At 49.1% G+C, this 21,558-nt stretch overlaps 1 protein-coding gene and 1 non-coding gene across 2 annotated transcripts in view; both read left to right on the forward strand.

Annotated features, from left to right (window-relative positions):
• The window catches only part of MICAL2 (microtubule associated monooxygenase, calponin and LIM domain containing 2), a 230,276-nt gene that overhangs the window by 168,547 nt on the left and 40,171 nt on the right, over positions 1-21,558 (forward strand). Inside the window, exons 26-28 of the mRNA XM_038765412.1 lie at positions 12,772-12,964; positions 15,869-16,044; positions 20,692-20,766. Coding sequence (XP_038621340.1) covers positions 12,772-12,964; positions 15,869-16,044; positions 20,692-20,766 — 444 coding nt within the window. The remainder of the gene's footprint in view (positions 1-12,771; positions 12,965-15,868; positions 16,045-20,691; positions 20,767-21,558) is intronic.
• LOC119944336 lies at positions 6,072-6,209 on the forward strand. Its single transcript, XR_005455825.1, has one exon. It is a non-coding gene; the product is annotated as a small nucleolar RNA SNORA7 (small nucleolar RNA).

The raw sequence follows: 21,558 nt of genomic DNA on the forward strand, positions 1-21,558 counted from the left end.
CTAGAAGATGATCGAGTACTTAGCCACGGATCTGCAGGAACCAAATCAGGAAGCCGTGTGCCCTTGTGGAAAGAACATGAGCTCAGGAGTCCAAAGACCTGAGTTCTAATTCCGGCTTTCCTTATAGCAAATCACTTAACATCTCTGTGCCTTAGCTGCCGCAACATAAAATGAGGATTCAATACTTGTTCTCCCTCAGATTGTGAACCCCGGGTGATACAGGGAATATGTCTTTTTTTTTTTTAATAGTAATTGTTAAGCATTTACTAGGTGTCAAGCACTGTTCTAAGTACTGGGGTAATAATAGTAATGATTATGGTATTTGTTAAGCACTTACTTTACTAAGCACTGGATAGATAGAAGTTTATCAGGTTGGACACAGTCCCTGTCCCACAAGGGGCTCACATTCTAAGTTCTCTATTTACTTTTCTATAATAATGTCACCTCTAGATTGTAAGCTCGTTGTGGGCAGGGAACGTCACTGTTTATTATTGTATTCTCCCAAGTACTTAGTACAGTGCTCTGCACACTGTAAGCACTCATTAAATTCTATTAGGGAATGGGTATACCCACTCTGTTCTATCGTACTCACCCAAGTGCTTAGTATAGTGCTCTGCACACAGTAAATGTTCAATAAATAAAATTAGGGAACATTTCTACCCACTCTGTTATATTACACTCTCCCAAGTGCTTAGTACAGTGCTCTGCACACAGTAAATGCTCGGTAAATACCGTTAGGGAACGTGTCTTTTCGACTGTTATATTGTAATTTCCCAAGTGCATAATACAGTGCTCTGCACATACTAAGCCCTCAATAAATACTAGGGAAGCAGTATGACCTAGTGGAAAGAGCCTATAGTGAACTAGGAGTCAGAGGATGTGGGTTCTAATCCTGGCTCCGCCATATGTCTGCTCTGTGACCTTGGGCAAGGCACTTCACTTCTCTGTGCCTCAGTTCCCTGTTCTATAAAATGGAGATTAAGACTGTGAACCCCGTGTGGGACAGGGACACAACCTGATTATTTTGTATCTTCACTTCTCTGTGCCTCAGTTCCCTCGTCTATAAAATGGAGATTAAGACTGTGAGCCCCATGTGGGACAAGGACACAACCTGATTATCTTGTATCTACTTCAGTGCTTAGGACGGTGCTTGGCACATAGTAAGTATTTAACAAATACCAGTATTATTATTATTATTATTATTATTATTGATAGCCGACAAGCGGCAAAGCAAAATTAGAACTCAGGTCCTCCGACTCCCAGGTCACACAGCTTCTTAACTTGCAGGGATCGCTGTTCTTAGGTTCCGTTTAACCTTGCTCTCCCACTTATCAGCTGTATGACTTTGGGCAAGTCACTTAACTTCTCTGTGCCTCAGTTCCCTCATTTGTAAAATGGGGATTAAGACTGCGAGCCCTGTGGGTGACAACCTGATTACCTTGTATCTACCCCAGCGCTTAGAACAGTGCTTGGCACGTAGTAAGTGCTTAGCAAATACCATCATCATCAACCTTAGGGCTGTGTGGGACTTCCAAACCTTCAGATATTTCTCCTGTTAGGGGAAAAAGGCAATGGTGGATCTTTGTCTACCTTTGTCTCAGGCATCTGACGATTACCCCTTTCTCCTCAGAATCTTTCCAGGAAGATATCCAGAGTTTTCTATCTCTTCCTGTTCCACAGGAAACCAGAAGCAGCAGCGGACCCCAGAGATTGGAGGAAGGAAAGACAGGGATGAAAGAGGATTGCAAGTCAGTGCTGTCGAAAGACAGGTTCTTAAGAAAGAGACTGGATGGTCAGGAGGCAACTACTGCATCATGTCTCCAAATAACTTGGTACCTTGTCCATCATTATCACCATTATGCTATTATCATCATCATCGTTACGCTTGTCTGGTCTGACTGGTCTTTCCATTTATTGGTGTTTGTTAAGCAATCTGTAGTATGTCCCAAAAGCTGGAGCATACACAAGATAATCCTTGGACACAGTTTGAGAAGAAGTACAGCTTAGTGGCACGGGCCAGGCCCAGGTCAGAAGGAACTGAGTTATAGTCCTGGCTCTGCGACTTGTCAGCTGTGTGACCTTGGATAAGGCACTTCTTTGGGCCTCAGTTACCTCATCTGTAAAATGGAGATCAAGACTGTGAATCCCATGTGGGACATGAACTGCGTCCAACTTGTATCTATCAATGCTTAGTAAAGTGCCTGGCACATAATAATAATAACAATAATGGTATTTGTTAAGCGCTTACTATGTGCCAAGCACTGTTTGTAAGCGTCAGGATAGTTATAAGGTTATCAGGTTGTCCCACTTAGGGCTCACAGTCTTAATCCCCATTTTACACCTGAGGTAACTGAGGCACAGAGAGGTTAAGTGACTTGCCCAAAGTCACACAGCTGACAAGTGGCAGACCTGGGATTAGAACCCACATCTTCTAACTCCCAAGCCCGTGCCATTTCCACTGCTTCATAGTAAGTGCTTAACAAATACCATAAAAGATAAATGAAAAAACACAAAAAAACCCAGTCCCTGTCCCACAGGGGGCTCACAGTCTAAGGAGGAAGAAGATCAGGTATTGAATCCCAGTTTTACCGATGAGGCCCAGAGAGGTCAGGTGACTTGCCCAAGGTCACACAGCAGGCATGTGGCAGAGCCAGGATTGGAACCTAGGCCTTCCAACTCCCAGGCCGATGTTTTTTTTTTTCCGTTAGGCCACCCTGCGTCCCAAATAGCTACCCAAATATCCCTTTAGACAAAGTATGGCCAAAATAAAAATGCCATCCCCACCAAAAATGGAAAAGGAGAAAGATACTTGTATTTCTCTCAGAATACTCTTAAAATCCATTTGCAGAATAGTTTTCATGAAAAATCTGCAGCCCTGTACTAAGAGAGAGAGTGTGTGTGTTTTAAAAATCTGACTTTACGCTTTGCTGACACCCAGTGACCACATGTGCAAAGCCCCATGCAGCCTAATGGGATGCACTTTTAGCCACTCGAGCTTGGATTTGGGCAGCCAATCAATCCGTCAATCAATCGTACTTATTGAGCACTTACTATGTGCGGAGCACTGTGCTAAGTGCTTGGGAGAGCCAGCGGAAGGTGATTCCAGCTGAGAGCAAGCAAATCCTTACTGAAGGTATACCTCTTCACTCATCTGCTTCTAGACTGTGAGCCCACTGTTGGGTAGGGACCGTCTCTATATGTTGCCAAGCGCTTAGTACAGTGCTCTGCACACAGTAAGCGCTCAGTAAATACCACTGAATGAATGAATCTCCTCCTCTCCCACTCCCTAATACATCGACCTGACTTGCCCCCTTTATTCAGCCCCACAGCACTTATGTCCATAGCTGTAATTGATTTATTTATATTAATATCTGTGTCCCCCTCTAGACTGTAAGCTCGCTGAGGGCAGGGAACTCGTCTGCCAACTTTTGTTATATTGCACTCTCCCAGGTTTTAATCTCAGCTTGCCACTTGCTCTGTTTGTGAGCCGCTGTGTGTCACTTAAGGGTCTCACCAGCTGGCATTCAAACTCAGATAACAACAGCTCTGCCTTTGTGCTGGGCTGTCAGTCGCTTTCTGAGAAGCGGCATGGCCTAGAGGCAAGAACACAGGTCTGGGATTCAGAGAAGTCCGATCTACTTTATACTGTTGCCAACTTGTACTTCCGAAGCGCTTAGTACACTGCTCTGCACACAGTAAGCACTCAATAAATACGATTGATGATGATGATGATGATGATGATGATACTTGCTGTGTGACCTTGGACAAGTCACTTCCCTTTTCTGTGTGTCACTGTCCTCATCTGTAAAATTAGAGATCCCTTTTTTTGCTTCTTTATGGGACTTACTATGTGCCAGGCATTGTTCTAAGTCCCAAGGAAGATAGTAATTATGGTACTTGTTAAGCGCTTATTATGTGCCAAGCACTAGTCTAAGCACTGGGGTAGATATAAGTTAATCAAGTTGGACACAGTCCCTGTCCCACGTAGGGCTCCCACTCTTATCCCCATTTTACAGATGAGGTAACTGAGGAATAGAGAAGATGACTTGCCCAGGGTCACACAGCAGACATGTGGCGGAGCCAGGATTAGAACACAGGTCCTTCTGATTCCCAGGTCTGTCCTCCATCCACTAAGCCAATAATCAGGTTGGGTACAGTTCCTGTCCCACATGGGATTTACAATCTAAGTTAGGAGGGAGGAGGATTTAATCCCTATTTTTCAGATGAAGTAATTGAGGCAGAGAGAAGTGAAGTGACTTGCCCAAGGTCACTCAGCAGACAAGTAGTAGAGCTGGGATTAAAACCCAGGGCCTATGACTGCCAGGCCTGTGCTCTTTCCATTAGGCCACAGCGCTTCCCATAATAGTATCAATATGACCGGAAGAAACAGTTATCCAGGGAGGAGGCTTTATTTTCTTTAACAGATATTTGTTAAGTGCTTACTATGTGCCAGGCACTGTATTAAGCACTGGGGTGAATACAAGCTAATCAGGTTGGATATAGTCCATGTTTCACACGGTACTCCCAGTTTACAGGTGAGGGAACTGAGGCCCAGAGAAGTGAAGCGACTTGCCCAAGGCCACCCAGCAGACAAGTGGCAGAGTCAGGATTAGAACCCAGGACCTTCTGGCTTCCACTAGGCCATGCCGCTGACCCTGGCGGTCTGAGGTAGGGCTCCAGAGCCCGGACCCTGGAGAGCAGATGGGGGACGGGTCTGCGTTTTGTACTTCCTCAGGGCTCCTGTCATCAGAGCCAAGCGTGTCCACACATCCATGTGTTTTCAGCTCTGTATTTGTGTGGTAACTATGGGACCAGGATAACCATTCCTTCCCTTCTCCTCCCTGATAGCAAACTATGTCCTCAGAGGGATGGATTCCACCGGGCTGGTTGTCCACGAGTGTGGTTGTGTGTCCATGTGGGTCTCTCCATTGTACCATTTGTGTCATATTTGGGATTCGGTGTTGGATAATTATAATAATAATGAGGGTATTGGTTAAGTATAAGCAGTTAGTACAGTGCTCTGCACATAGTAAGTGCTCAATAAATATTATTGATTGATTGATTGATTTAGTGCTTACTCTGTGCCAGGCTCTGTTTTAAGCACTAGGTTACATACAACCTAATCAGGTTGTCCCACGTGGGGCTCACAGTCTTAATTCCCATTTTACAGATGAGGTAAATGAGGCACAGAGAATAATAATAATAATAATGGCATTTGTTAAGCACTTACTATGTGCAGAGCACTGTTGTAAGCGCTGGGGGGATACAAGGTGATCAAGTTTTCCCACGTGGAGCTCACAATCTTAATCCCAGTTTTACAGACGAGGTAACTGAGGCTCAGAGAAGTTAAGTGACTTGCCCAAGGTCACACAGCAGACATGTGGCAGAGTCGGGATTCAAACCCATGACCTCTGACTCCTATTACTATAATAATAATAATAATGATGGCATTTATTAAGCGCTTACTATGTGCAAAGCACTGTTCTAAGCACTGGGGAAGTTACAAAGGGATCAGGTTGTCCCACGGGGGGCTCACAATCTTAATCCCCATTTTACAGCTGAGGTAACTGAGGCACAGAGAAGTTAAGTGACTTGCCCAAAGTCACACAGCAGACAAGTGGCAGAGCCGGGATTAGAACCCACATCCTCTGACTCCCGAGCCCGTGCTCTTTCTACTGGGCAATAAATAAAAATAGGATACCCCACCCAGTAATGTCATGTGGTATTTGGAGGGGTGACTGCCAGGGTAACATGCAGAGATGACCTCTCAGTGACCCAGTGACCACAATGGCATCATCACTAGCATTCTCCCAATGCGTACTGCTGGACACAGGGCAGGAGAGAAGCCGTGTGGCCTAGTGGCTAGAGCCACAAGGGAGTCAGAAGGACCTGGGTTCTCATCCCAGCCCCGCCACTTGTCTGCTGGGTGAACTCGAGCAAATCACTTCACTTCCCAACTTGTACTTCCCAAGCGCTTAGTACAGTGCTCTGCACACAGTAAGAGCTCAATAAATACAATTGACTGATTGATTCTCTGGGCCTCCACTTCCTCACCTGTAAAATGGGGATTGCCCCTCTCAGGATGGCACCTGGAGAGTTTCCAGTACCCTACCAGTCTCGCCTACGGGAGGGAGAGTCAAGCAGAGGCCTGTCCATTCCATTCCGAGCTTGGGCAGTGGCTAGTGAGTGGAAGGCCATCTGCCACAAGTCAAAACTCACCCGTGCTGGGCAGCAGTGGCGTGGGAGAGAGTCGAGGGTGGACATTGAAGCTTACTGCATGGAAGGAAGCAATGGTAAACCACTTCTGGATTATTACCTAAAAAACTATGGATACACAGAACGATGGCAGATGGAGAGCGGGTCATTCTGGGAGAGATGTGTCCGTGGTGTCGCTAAGGGTCGGAAATGACTCGACGGCATTAGACAAGACAAAATGGGGATTAAAACTGTGAGCCCCGCATGGGACAAGGACTGTGTCCAACCTGAGTAGCTTGCATCTCCCCCAGAGCTTAGTACAGTGCCTGGCACATTGTAAGTGCTTAAAAAATACCGTGAGAGAGAGAGAGAGTGTGAACGACTCAGGGCGGCTCCTCCCCACTGCTGGATACACAGTTCTGGGGCTCACCCTGCGACCTATGCCAGTGGCCACCTGATTTTGGTCCAGCTTGCCCAGAGGGGAGGACCTATCTTGGCCTGCTGAAGCCTACTGGGCTAACAGCCAGGCCAGACGTTGGTCTCTCTTTGCCAGGGCACGGGGGGAGAGTTTGCCCTCTTGGCCCCACTTACCCAGAGAGGTGAAGACCACCCCTCTAGACTGAAAACAAGGTAAAGGTCTGTGGTGGTAAAGGTAAAGGTCCAAGCGCTTAGTACAGTGCTCTGCACACAGTAAGTGCTCAATAAATACGATTGATTGATTGATTGATTGGCGGGACAGACGAGAATGAGGCACGTTGAGTAGCCTAGCTTTAGAAGAACAAAAAGTGTGTGCTGGGAATGTTGTGGGAGAAAAGGGTAGCTAAATAAGAACGATGAGAGCTTGTGGTGGAATCATGTCTACCAACTCCAATATATTGTATTCTCTTGCAAATGCTTAGTTCAGTGCTCTACACGCATTAAGCGCTCAACAAATATGATACATTCATTGTCATATTTATTGAGTGCCTGCTGTGTGCAGAGCACTGCACTAAGTGCTTGGGAAGTACAGTTCAGCAATAGAGACAATCCCTGCCCACAACGGGCTTACAGTCTAGAAGATTCATTCATTCAATCAATCGTATTTATTGAGTGCTTACTGTGTGCAGAGCACTGTACTAAGCACTTGGAAAGTACAATTCAGCAACAGATAGAGACAATCCCTACCCAAAGGGCTTACAGATGCAGGCCAGTGCTGCACCTGGCCCAATCAGAAAAAGCTGCTGTCCTTGGAACTAGCCCAGGGCCCTGCTGGCCTGACTTCCACTGCCCTTGGAATTAGCTGGCCTAATAATAATAATATTTGTGACACTTGTTAAGCACTTCCTATGTGCCAGGATATGTACTAAACGCTGGGATAGGGAATAAGCACTGGCCTAGTGGTAGATCATGGGCTTGGGAGTCAAAAGACAGTAGGGCCAGGGCTACGGGGAGGGTTTAGTTCCCTCAAACTGTGGAGCCCAGCCCCAGCCTCAGGGACAATGCCTAATAATAATGATAATTATAATAATTATGGTATTTGCTAAGTGCTTACTATGTGCCAAGCATTGTTCTAAGCGCTGGGTAGCTACAAGGCAATCAGGTTGGGCAGTCCCTGTCCCACGTGGGGCTCAAAGTCTTAATCTCCATTCTGCAGATGAGGTACTTGAGGCACAGAGAGGTTACAAGACTTGCTCAAGGATAAACAACAGACATGTGGCGGAGCCGGGATTAGAACCCATGTCCTCGGACTCCCGATATCCTTGTCTTTCCACAAGCCAGCCACTGTTGCCATGGGGGTAAGCACAACAAACCCACAGTGAGGTCTCTCCCTGGGCCCAATTCCAGCAAAGGAAAATGACCAACACCAGGCCAATGGGAATGACAAACCTAATACTATTTGTTCAACATGTAGTGGGTGCCAAGTCCTGTACTAAGCACTGGGGTAGATCCAAGATCATCAGATAAGACCCCCTGCCTGTCCCACGGGAAGTAAAGGGGAGGGAGGACAGGTCCTACTAGATTATATGGCAAAGGGGAGGTAAGGCCCAGAACTCTGGAACCCAGCCTGACCAGGCCCCATCCTTGGGGGTACAAAGCAGCTGACCCTCAGACAACTTCCTCCTGCCCCTCACATACTCCCGTGAGGCTCGGAATCACCCCAACTTTTCAGGGGTAGCCTACACTGCCACCTCCAGCTCCCCAAAACAGAAGGTCGGTGCAGTCGCTCAGTCGATCATATTTATTAATAATAATAGGAATAATGATGATGGTATTTGTTAAGCGCTTACTAGGTACCAAGCACTGTTCTAAGCACTGGAGTAGATGCAGGGTTATCAGGTTGGACACACTCCCTGTCCCTGTTCACGCTTTTCATCCCCATTTTCCAGAGGAGAGGTAACTGAGGGCCAGAGAAGTTAAGTGACTTGCCCAAGGTCACACAGCAGACAAGTGGCAGAGCCGGGATTAGAACCAGTGTCCTTCTGTACTAAGCGCTTGGGAGAGTACAGTACAACAATATAACAGACACATTCCCTGCCCACAATGAACTTACAGCCTAGAAGGGGAGACAGACATTAATATAAATAAATACATTACAGCTCCTGTCTCTCCCCATTTCAATCTATACTTCACGCAGCTGCCCGGATCATCTTGGTGCAGAAACGCTCTGGGCATGTTACTCCCCTCCTCAAAAATCTCCAGTGACTGCCAATCAACCTACGCATCAGGCAAAAACTCCTACCTCTCGGCTTCAAGGCCGTCCATCACCTCGCCCCCTCCTACCTCACCTCCCTTCTTTCCTTCTCCAGCCCAGCCCGCACCCTCCGCTCCTCTGCCGCTAACCTCCTCACCGGGCCTCGTTCTCGCCCATCCCGCCATCGACCCCCGGCCCACGTCCTCCCCATGGCCCGGAATGCCCTCCCTCCCCACATCCCCCAAGCTAGCTCTCTTCCTCCCTTCAAAGCCCTACTGAGAGCTCACCTCCTCCAGGAGACCCTCCCAGACTTAGCTCCCTCCTTCCTCTCCCCCCACCCCATCCCCCTGGCCTACCTCCTTCCCCTCCCCACATATATGTTTGTACAGATTTATTACTCTATTTATTTTACTTGCACATATGTACTATTCTATTCATTTTATTTTCTTAATATGTTTTGTTGTCTGTGTCACCCTTCTAGACTGTGAGCCCGTTGTTGGGTAGGGACCATCTGTATATGTTGCCAACTTGTACTTCCCAAGCGCTTAGTCCAGTGCTCTGCACACAGTAAGCACTCAATAAATAAGATTGAATGAATGAACAAGTGCTGTGGGGCTGGGAGGGGAGGTGAATAAAAGGCTCAAGCCAGGGTGATGCAGAAGGGAGGGAGAAAAGAGGAAAGGAGGGCTCATCCAGGGAAGGCCTCTCGAAGGAGATGTGCCTTCAATAAAGCTTTGAAGTGAGGGGACTCTGGCGAAGTGGTCAGTTTGAGGTCAGTTCAGAGCCTCTCAGGGGCTCTTGGAGTTAGGACAGTGCAGTTCAACTGTTGAGAAGCATTATGGTCTAGTCAATCAATCAGTCATATTGAATGAGTGCTTACTGTGTACAGAGCATTGCACTAAATGCTTGGGAGAGCACAAAATAACACTACAACAGAGTTGGTAGGCATGTTCCCTGCCCAAAACGAGCTTATGGTATAGAGGGAGAAAGTCCAGGCCTGAGAATCAGCAGGGACCTACGTTCAATTCTGACTCCACCACTTGCCTGCTGTGGGACCCCAGACAAGACTCAACTTCTCTGGGCCTCAGTTTCCTCATCTGCAACATGGGGAGGTTTCGCTACCTGTTCTCCCTCCCCCTCCATCTGGGAGCACCCCCCTCCCCCCACCGTGGGACAGGGATGTGGGGGTCTTACCTGATGATCTTGGATCTACCTCAGTGCTTGATACCCAATATGTGCTGAACAAATGGTTAATTGTATTAGTGTAGTTATTCCCATTGGCCTGGAGCTGGTCATTTTCCTTTGCTGGAATTGGGCCCGGGGACAGAGCTGGTTGTGAGTTTGTTGTGCCTGTCTCCCTGGCAACAATGCATACACAGGACTCTGCGGGGTTGTGGGGGCAGGTAGGGTCAGTGGTGCCCTCTGTGTGAAATTGGGTAATTTCTCTCTGGACTCTGTTTACCCACCCCCAGAACAGTGCTCTGAGGCCAGCCAATGGCAGTGATCCCCTGGGAGTTGTGTTCTTGGTTATTTCTGAACCTGGGGGCGGGGGGATGGGGGCAAGGATCACCCCCTTAGGGTCAGGATCCAGGACCACCTTCCTAATGCCCACTACTTCCCTAGGGAAGCAGCCAGTACCCCAGCTGGGCTCCCCTCCAGTGCTGTTGGACGCTGGGGCCACCCCTGGGGGTGTGAAGAGCACATTTTCATTCATTCAGTTGTATTTATTGAGCACTCACTGTGTGCAGCGCACTGTACTAAGCGCTTCATCCCCCCTCCCAGCCCTACGGCACTTATGTACATATCTTCCTTTTATTTCTATTAGTGTCTGCCTCCCTCTGTAAACTGTGAACTCACTGCAAGCAGGGAATGTGTCTGCTCTGTACTCTCCCAAGCGCTCAGTACGGTACTCTGCACACAGTAAGTGCTCAATAAAGACAATTGAATGAATGAATGAATGGAGAGTACAATATAACAATGAACAGACACATTCCCTGCCCGCAACGAGCTTCCAGGCTAGAGGGGGAGACAGACATTCATATAAATAAATATATTATGGATGTGGACATAAGAAGTGCTGGGGGGCTGGGGTGGGGGTGAATAAAGGGAACAGATCAGGGCGATGCAGAAGGAAGTGGGAGAAGAAGAAAGGAGGGCTTAGTCAGGGAAGGCCTCTCGGAGGAGGTGTGCCTTCAGTAAGGCTTTGAGGGCTGGGGAGACGATTGACTGAGTGACCGCGGTCAGTCTTGTTCTCAGACAGACCCTGGCACAGGTCCCAGCTCCCTCTCTCCCTCCCTCCCTCCCCCATCTCTCCCTGGCATGGGCCAGAGTGGGGACTAGGGATGCCTAGCTGTTTTTGGCTCTGTTTCTGTCAACAGAGAGCAAGTGGCTGAGACTGGAAACCTTGTCTCCTGGCAGAAGGGAGCAGGCTTCTCTATAAACAGAGCCAGACCTGTAGTGGGGGATTGGTCTTTGTCCATCTTCCCGAAGGGCGCCCGCAGCGAAGCCCCCTGACTCGCCGCCGTTCCAGGACTCCAGCCCCCTTGGAGAACAGATTAGCTGGAGACCATGGAGGGGAACAGCCTTCACAATTAGCTCTGAAGGGGGTTACCCCTGGGCAGTGGCAGGGAGCAGGTGTTTTCCAGTCATCTGTGGGCATTCTGATCTAGCTTCCTTGGGGCATGCCGGGGAGCAGAGGCGGGAGTGACACCTAATATCCTGGCACTAGAGGTTTGCAGACAGCCAACGAGGCACGTAGGCTTCCCTGGGGGGAAACTCATTCCTTCCTCCTTCCCATGCTTTCTTCCAACTCACTGCCGAATGCGCTTTCCCTGGAGAAAGTACTCCTAGGAGGTGGAGGCGGAGAAGCGGTGTGGCCTAGTGGAGGGTGCACGGGCCTACGAGTCGGAGGGTGTGGGTTCTAATCCTGACTCTGACATCTGCCTGCTGTGCGACCTTGGGCAAGCCACTTTACTTCCCTGAGCCTTAGTTCCCTCTTCTAGACCGTGACCCCCTTGTTGGGTAGGGATTGTCCCTATCTGTTGCTGAATTGTACTTTTCAAGCGCGCAGTACAATGCTCTGCACACAGTAAGTGCTCAATAAATACAATTGATTGATTGAATGAATGAATAAAATGGGGATTAAGACTGTGAGCCCCACATGGGACAGGGACTGTGTCCAACCCAATTTGCTTGTATCCACCCCAGTGCTTAGTATAGTGCTTGGCCCATAGTGAGTACTTAACAAATGCCATTATTATTATTATTATTACTACTACTACCATTATAGCTCTGTCAGGGGAGAGTTGGGTGGTGGGGCTCCCCTGCGGTGAGTCAGGAGGAGGGGATTAGAGGAGAGGCTGAGCCATCTTGGGCTCTGTCCTGCCAGGATCCGGGTCCCTGAGCTAGCTGGCCCAGTGGAAAGGGCACAGGCCTGGGAGTCTGAGGACCTGAGTTCTAATCCTGGCTCTGCCAATCGCTTGCGGTGTGACCAGGGCTCAACTTCTCTGTGCCTCAGTTCTCCTGTGCTCTCTCCTACTTGGACTGAAAGCCTCATGCAGGATAGGGACTGTATCCAACCGAATTTATTTGTATCTACCGCAGCGCTTAGAACAGTTTTTGACACATAGTAAGGGCTTAACAAACACCATAAGAAAAGGGGATACGTTGCATCTTGCCCCATCCTCCGCCTCACCAGTTTCACCTTCTCAGGGCGTGAGGGTCTGTGGGGGACGCGGACTTTGAAATGTCTTGAAACTGAACCTCTAGGGTCGCCGAAGCTGAGAGATTAAGGGGCGGGTGACCAACCCAAACTTCATCCATCACCTATTGTCCCTCCGGCCACTGAAGGGGCCACAGGCTCAGGGCATAATGTTCCCCCCTTCATCTCCCATCCTGTTTTCCAGGTTATCAGGATTACTTGGGAGACGCTCCCACCTCCCCGAAGAAGCCAAGGAGCCTGCCCGAGCGTTATGATTTTGAGAGCGGCTACTCTTCGGTCTCCTCCGAGTGGCCCTCCGTGAGAGTGGTTCCCGAGCAGGAGGTGACCGAGCGCAACTTCCTGGCCATCCGGGTCTTGGTGACCAGCGATGGGAGCAGGTACCGGGGGAGCGGGGCTGGGCCTGGGCCTTCCTGGAGGAGACGTGGGCAGGCTGGTCGGAGAGCTAGACAGTCACTCGCCACCCTCCCCCCCCTCCCAGCCCTTGGGAAATAGCCAAGCCTCCATTGCCCACAAGCATGTCCCTCTGCCCGCCATCCCTCCTTCTCCCCGGTGATCTCCGGGCTGTTGTTTGGGGTGAGGGCGTACTAGGATGGGAAGCTGGGGATTGGGGGATTGCGGATGGGACCCAAACAAGAAAGGCAGGAAGACAAAGGGGAAGGGTTGGGGATTCAAATTCTAATTTTTTTTCTAGATTACTGCCTCAGTTTCCTTCCTTGATTATGTTAGGTTGGGAAGCAGAGCAGCCTAATAGAAAGAGCACCAGATATGAGAGTTAGAAGGACCTGAGTTCTAATTCCTGCTCCGCCATTTGCCTGCTGGGTGACCTTGGACAAGTCACTTTACTTCCCTGGGCCTCAGTGACCTCATCTGTATAATAGGGATTAATAATAATAATTATGGTATTCGTTAAGTGTTCACTATATGCCAAGCACTGTTCTAAGCACTGGGTAGATACAAGGTAAACAGGTTGTCCCACGTGGGGCTCACGTTCTCAATCCCCATTTTACAGATGAGGCAACTGAGGCACAGAGAAGTTAAGTGGCTTTCCCAAGGTCACACAGCAGACAATCAATCAATCAATCAATCGTATTTATTGAGCACTTACTGTGTGCAGAGCACTGTACTAAGCGCTTGGGAAGTACAAGTTGGCAACATATTGAGACCGTCCCTACCCAACAGTGGGCTCACAGTCTAGAAGGGGGAAACAGAGAACCAAACCAAACATACTAACAAAATAAAATAGAGTAGATATGTACAAGTAAAATAAATAAATAAATAGAGTAATAAATATGTAAAAACATATATACATTTATAGAGGTGCTGTGGCGGAGCTGGGATTAGAACCCGTGACTTCTGACTCCTGAGTCCATGGTCTTTCCACTAAGCCACACTGATTCTCTGCTGCTCAGATTAAGACTGTGAGCCCTATGTGGGACAGGGACTGCGTCCAACCTGATTACCCTGTATCTACCCCAGTGCTTAGAACAATGCTTGACATATAGTAGATGCTTAACCAATACCATCATTATTATCATTATGTTCTCCCCACCTTGCACCACCCTATAACCCCAGCCCTAATTGGCAGAGAGGGTGGGGGCCCAGCCTATGGCTTGAGGTCTCAGATGTCAATCAATCAATGGCATTTATTGAGCGCTCACTGTGTGCAGAGCACTGTACCAAGTGCTTGAGAGAGTACAACCCAGAATAGGTAGACGTGTTCTCTGTTCTCAAGGCGCTTACAATGGAATCCACAGCCAATTCTTCCAGACCTCCGGGGGATCCCAAAGTCAGGCCCACTGCCAGTCTGGCCAGAGCAAGCTTCATGCCTCCTGACCCCTGACTTCTGACCTCTGACACTTCTGGGGACAGTTGGGAAGCCAGAGGGAACTCTGAGGTTCCTGATAGACAGAGTTTGGGGGGCTGAGAGAGCTCTGCCCCTCTCTTCTGGATGAGTATTTTATTAAGCACATTCTGTGTGCCAGTCACAGTACTAAGCGCTGAGGTAGATACAAGCTAATCCGGTTGGATACAGTCCCTGTCCCACATGGGGCTCACAATCTTCATCCCCATTTGACAGATGAGGCAACCAAGGGACAAAGAAGTGAAGTAGCTTGCCCCTCCCTTCAAAGCCCTACTGAGAGTTCACCTCCTCCAGGAGGCCTTCCCAGACTGAGCCCCCTTTTTCCTCTCCTCCTCCCCATCCCCCCGGCCCTTCCTCCTTCTCCTCCCCACAGCATTTGATATATTTGTCCAGATTTTTTATTCTATTTATTTTACTTGTACATATTTACTATTCTATTTATTTTGTTAATGATGTGCGTATAGCTATAATCCTATTTGTTCTGATGATTTTGACACCTTTCTGTATGTTTTGTTTTGCTGTCTGTCTCCTCCTTCTAGACTGTGAGCCCATTGTTGTGTAGGGACTGTCTCTATATGTTGCTGACTTGTGCTTCCCAAGTGCTTAGTACAGTGCTCTGCACACAGTAAGCACTCAATAAATACGATTGAATGAATGAAGGCTACACCGCAGACAAGTGGTGGAGGCGGAATTAGAACCCGGGTCCTTCAGACTCCTGGGCCTGGGCTCTATCCACTGGGATTACTGGCGTGAATCCTCTCTTGAGTCTCAGGCTGCGAGGTGGAGTCCAACTTCGCCAACTTGACTCCACTGCTGTCAAAAGAGACTTGGGGCAAGGCCTGGCTCCGGAACCCATGTTCCCTTGGAGCAGGGAGAGGAGGAGAAATTCCTACTTCTGGGGCGGGGTGTGTGGCTGGGCAGCCCCTTCAGCCTCAGTGCTTCCTTAGCCCAGGAGATCTCGGGCTTGGAATGGTGGCATTGGGGTGGAAGGTGATCTGGGAAGATTCAGGAGGTGGCGGGATTGGGCCTGCATTAGAGAAGCAGAATGGCTCAGTGCCATTCTGAGCCCGGGCTTGGGAGTCAGAGGTCATGGGTTCAAATCCCGGCTCCGCCACTTGTCAGCTGTGTGACTTTGGGCAAGTCACTTAACTTCTCTGGGCCTCAGTTACCTCATCTGTAAAATGGGAATTAAGACTGTGAGCCCCACGTGGGACAACCTGATCACCTTGTATCCTCCCCAGCACTTAGAACAGTGCTTTGCTCATAGTAAGCGCTTAACAAATGCCATTATTGTTGTTATTATCTCCCTGTAGGAGCGATGAAGGCAGCGGGGGCAGAGAACGGGACTGTCTTTCTCCCCTCCCTACCCCCCGACCTCTGACCTCCCCCCACCCTCCTCCTGCCTTCTGTTTTTCTTCAGCTCGGAGTCCGAGTCAGATTTGGGCGTGGATTTCTCCAGTTCCGAGGCCTGTGAAGGGAGGGCCCCCCTGCCCATCTCCGGGTCCCACAGCACGAAGCCCGTCCGCCGCCGCCTCTCCCTGAATGCCCCTCCGGCCAGGCCAAGTGTCCCTCCTGTGGAGTCCAAAGCCGTGGATGGTAAGCACCCCCTTTGCCTTCCAAAACTCCTACCCCTCCACAGTGAGTCAGCGGCGGGTCAGACAGTGGCGGGACGATGGAGAAGGGAGGGCTGGCGTGGGAAGGGCCACTAGCACTCCCCTGGGAGAAGGGGCTTGGCCTACCCTCCTTATTCTGCAGCTGAGGGCAGGCCTCATGCCTGTCACTCCAAGCCCGGAGGTTCTCTCCCACCTCCGGCGAGCTGAGGGGAGGGTCTGTATATGGCCTTGTCCTCCCTCTCCCCAGTGAAGCCATCTTCACCCCATCCCACCCAGTTTTGGACGGGGACTGGAGAAGATCAAGGGAAGCTGGAGGAGGGGAGAGGAGGGGAAGGTGGAGTCCACCTTGCTCCTCTCATGCTAACCTTCTCCCTGTGCCTCCATCTCGTCTATCTCGCCACCAACCCCTAGCCCACATCCTGCCTCTGACCCGGAATACTCTCCCTCCTCTAATCTGACAGACAACCACTCTCTCCTGCTTCACAGCCTTGTTGAAGGCCCATCTTCTCCAGGAAGTCTTCCCAGACTAAGCCCCACTTTTCCTCATCTCCCATTCCCTTGTGCGTCACCCTGACTTGCTCCTTTCATTCATCCCCAACACAGCCCCACAGCACCTATGTCCAGATCTGTACTTTATTTACTTTTATTAATGTCTGTCTCCTCTTCTAGACTGGAAATTCATTGTGGGCAGGGAATGTGTGCTTATTATTTAATTGAACTCTCCCAAGAGCTTAGTACAGTGCTCTGCAAACAATAAGCGTTCAATAAATGCAATTGAACGAATTAATGAATCGCCCCCTCCTCCACTTTATCACTCTCCCGTGATTAGCAGCGTGGCTCAATGGAAAGAGCCCGGGCTTTGGAGTCAGAGGTCGTGGGTTCAAATTCCGGCTCCGCCACATGTCAGCTCTGTGACTTTGGGCCTCTCTGGGCCTCAGTGACCTCATCTGGAAAATGGGGATTAAGACTGTGAGCCCTCCGTGGGACAACCTGATCACTCTGTAACCTCCCCAGCGCTTAGAACAGTGCTTTACACATAGTAAGCACTTAATAAATGCCATTATTATTATTATACTCTCCCAAGCGCTTGAACAGTGTTCTGCCTATAGTAAGTACTTGATAAATATGATTGACTGACCCACCCCTTCCCCCTGCCTCCACCCCACTAGGATCCTAAGCCTCTTTGCAGACAAAGCCCCGTCTCCTGGTCTCCCTGCTGAAACCCTGCTGAACCCAAGCTCCTCCCTGTCCCATCCCCTCCCCTTTCTCCCTCAGAAAACCAACAGTGGGTTCTGGGATAGGATTCCTCCGGTGTCCGGACTTGTCACAGTGAGAGTCCTTAGCAGACTGGGTCTCCCCAAGGCTTTATTGGGAAGGGAGGAGGGAAAGGAATTCCTGGTTGGTGGAGGTTCGGGTTTCTCCTGGTTCCTCTCCCCCAACCTGGGTCCCCTGCTCCCAGTTCCCTCTCCAGGACCTTTGCTCTGGTCCCGGCTTGAGCATTCTGGCATTGCTGCTGCTCCTGAGAGCTCACACACCCCAAGCCCACTCCCCAATCAATCGTATTTATTGAGCACTTACTGTGTGCAGAGCACTGTACTAAGTGCTTGGGAAGTACAAGTTGGCAACATATAGAGACGGTCCCTACCCAACAGTGGGCTCACTGTCTAGAGGATTAGCAGGGCAGGAGAAGCAACCTCAATAGCACTTTTAGACTGTGAGCCCACTATTGGGTAGGGACTGTCTCTATATGTTGCCAACTTGTACTTCCCAAGCGCCTAGTACAATGCTCTGCACACAGTAAGTGCTCAATAAATACGATTGATTGATTGATTGATTCCCTGGTTTCAAGTCCAGAGGGGTGAGGCCATCCTGTCCTCCAGCATTTTTTTGGGGGGGGAGCCTTTTTTATAGTATCTGTTAAGCACTTACTACGTTCCAGGCACTATACTAAGTGCTGGGTCTTGCCTGATGCTATTGAGTCATTTCCAACCCATAGGGATGCCATGGACACATCTCTCCTAGAATGCCCCGCCTCCGTCTGCAATCGTTCTGGTAGTGGGAGGCAGCGTGGCTCAGTGGAAAGAGCCCGAGCTTGGGAGTCAGAGGTCATGGGTTCTAATCCCAGCTCTGCCACTTGTCGGCTATGTGACTTTGGGCAAGTCACTTAACTTCTCTGTGCCTCAGTTACCTCATCTGTAAAATGGGGATTAAGACTGTGAGCCTCACGTGGGACAACCTGGTCACCTTGTATCCCCCCCAGCTCTGGGGGGCCCCCAGTCCTAATCCCCATTTTATTATTATTATCATCATTATTATTATTATTATTTTATTTGTTAAGTGCTTACTATGTGTCAAGCCCTGTTCTAAGCACTGGGGTGGATACAAGCAAAGTAAGTTGGACACAGTCCCTGACCCACATGGGACTCTCAGACTCAATCCCCATTTTACAGATGAGGGAACTGAGGCCCAGAGAAGTGAATAATAATAATAATAATGACGATGGCATTTATTAAGCATTTACTATGTGCAAAACACTGTTCTAAGCGCTGGGGAGATTACAAGGATCTAAGCTCACAGCCTTCATCCCCCTTTTACAGATGAGGGAACTGAGGCACAGAGAAGTTAAGTGACTTGCCCAAAGTCCCACAGCTGACAATTGGCAGAGCTGGGATTCGAACCCCTGACCCCTGACTCCAAAGTCCATGCTCTTTCCCCTGAGCCGCGCTACTTCTCTAGGTGAGTTGCCCAAGTTCACACAGCAGACAAGTAGCAGCCAGGTTTAGAACCCAGGTCCTTTGGACCCCCAGGTCCGTGCTCTAGCTGCTAGGCCACACTGGGAGAGAACCCCCTCTTCCTTCCACCACCCATCTTCTGGGAGTACAGGATGAGTCCACTGGCTTCTGGGGGCCTCAAAAATGTGGCCTAGGCTCAAGCCTTTATCGTGGTTTTCCGAACCAGCGTCCATCACTTTGCGCTGCCCTCACGCAAGCTCACCCTTTCAAGCCCCGCAGTCTGAGCTACAGAATCTGGAGTGGGGAAGGCTTCTAGAGAGTCAGTCATATTAATTCAGCACTTACGGTGTGCAGAGCAGCGTACAATGCACTTTGAGCGCACAATATAATAATATAACAGACACAGTCCCTGCCCAAGCATACAGTCCAGAGGGGGAGACAGACAACAATGTATATCAATAAATTACAGATACAGATATAAGTGCTGCGGGGCTGAGATGAATAAAGGGAGCAAGTCAGGGCGATGCAGCAGGGAGTGGGAGAAGAGGAAAGGAGGGTTTAGTCATTATGCCCATTCCCCTGCCTCCCAGCAGGCATTAAAAGCAAACCATCTATTACCAGCCTGTTGGCCTTTTAGGGGATTTTACTGCCCCGATATTTCCAACTGCTTCCTTAGTCAGACGTCACTCAGTTCCCCCCGGCTCAGCTTCTTCTTCATCAGGACTTTCCCTTTCTAGTCTGAGGGGCAGAGACCGGAATGAGGCTTGGACTCCGACACGGATCCTGACAGAGCAGGGGGAGCAGAAAATTCCCTCCCCGTCTCCTTCCTGTCAAGCTACTGCCGACCCATCCAAGCTCTGGATCCATCCAAGGCTTTCTTACGTGAACGGCTTTTAGCCATCTTGGGGTCCACTCTGACCCCCAGGCCTTTTTCTGCTCTCTCCGGGCCTCTTGGACTTTCATCCATCAGAGCACCGTTTTAACTCGTCGCTGTTAGATTTCATTCATTTCCATCTGGCTCACTTTGAATTGCACCCTTGTCTTCCAAAGGATTGGTAAGCAGCGTGGCTCAGTGGAAAGAGCACGGGCTTGGGAGCAAGAGGTCATGGTCCTGCTGTGTGACCTTGGGCAAGTCACTTAACTTCTCTGAGCCTCAGTTACCTCATCTGTAAAATGGGTATTAAGACTGTGAACCCCACGTGGGACAACCTGATCACCTTGTATCCCCCCCAGCACTTAGAACAGTGCTTTGCATATAGTAAGCATTTAACAAATGCCATTATTATTATTATTATTATTATTATTATTATTATTATTATCTTCATCCTCAATTCTCAACTCAACTCCCACCTTCAGTTTGTTGGGATCTAAAGGAGCCAAGAACACACTTTTGATTCCCCCAACTCCCAGCTGGGTCATCGTACTGGATGGAACTGGCCCAGAGGCCAGTAATCGTCCTCACCCCTACCCTGGGGAAGGGCATAAATGACTTATAGATGGGCAAAGAGAGTGAGCCGGGGAAAAGTCAGCTCATCAGGGAAGGCCTCTTGGAGAAGATGTGACCTTGATGATGTTTTGAAAGTCGGGAGGGTGGTGGTCTAGTGTGTATGGAGAGGGAGGATATGTAGGAGGATGATGTGGGTGAGAAATCGGCGGCGAAATAAACCAGATTGAGACACAGTGTGAAGTTTGGCATAAGAGGAGTGCCAACTCTCTAATTGGGTTGGGTTGTAGTAGGAGAGCAGCAAGGTGAGGTAGGAGGGGGAGAGCTGATCGAGTGCTTTAAAGTCAATGGTAAGGATTAGAACCCGGGTCCTCTGTCTCCCAGGCCTGGGCTCTTTCCACTAGGCCACGCTGCTTCCCTGGCTAAATGGCATTTCTTTCTTGCTTCTCCCTAGCTCTGCGAAGAGCCTGCAGTTTTCATTCTCCATCATCAAACAAGTACCAGAACTGGAGGAAGAAATTCCAGTCAAGTAAGTAAAGGGGCAGCAGCCCAGGCGATGCAGAGATCCTTGGTTTCAGTTGATTTCTCAGGATCAGCTCCCCCTGTTTCCGTCAAATAGCTCAGTGACGCTGGAGGCGATGGAGTCCGTTTGTTTTTTTTAATCAATCAATCTTATTTATTCATTCATTCATTCATTCAATCATATTTATTGAGCGCTTACTGTATGCAGAGCACTGTACTAAGCTTATTGAGCACTTACTGTATGCAGAGCACTGTACTAAGTGCTTGGGAGAGTATAATAGAATGATAGACATATTCCCTGCTCACAATGAGCTTAAGGTCTAAAGGGGGAGACAGACATTAATATAAATAGATAACTTATAGATAGCTACATTAGCAATTTTAATCAGGGCAGACATTTAATAATAATAATAATTAATAATTATGGTATTTGTTAAGCCCTTGCTATTTGGAAAGTATTCAAGGCCTAATTTATTCAGGGCCAGAAAGCAGCCTGGACCGGTGGAAAGATAATGACCCTGGAAGTCAAGAAACCTGGTTTCAAATCCCTTCTCTGCCTCTTGCCTGCTGGGAGACTTGGGGCAAGTCACTTGACTTCTCTGTGGCTCAGTTTCCTCATTGCAAAATAGGAGTTTAGACTGTGAGCCCTATGGGGGTCAGGGACTGTGTCCAACCCAATTATCTCATATCTACCCCAGTCCTTAATATAGTGCCTGGTATATAGTAATAATAATAACAATAATGGCATTTGTCATGCACTTACTATGTACCAAGTACTGTTCTAAGTGCTGGGGGGTAC

This window comes from Tachyglossus aculeatus, chromosome 22 (assembly GCF_015852505.1).
Source record: "Tachyglossus aculeatus isolate mTacAcu1 chromosome 22, mTacAcu1.pri, whole genome shotgun sequence".
NCBI lineage: Eukaryota > Metazoa > Chordata > Mammalia > Monotremata > Tachyglossidae > Tachyglossus > Tachyglossus aculeatus.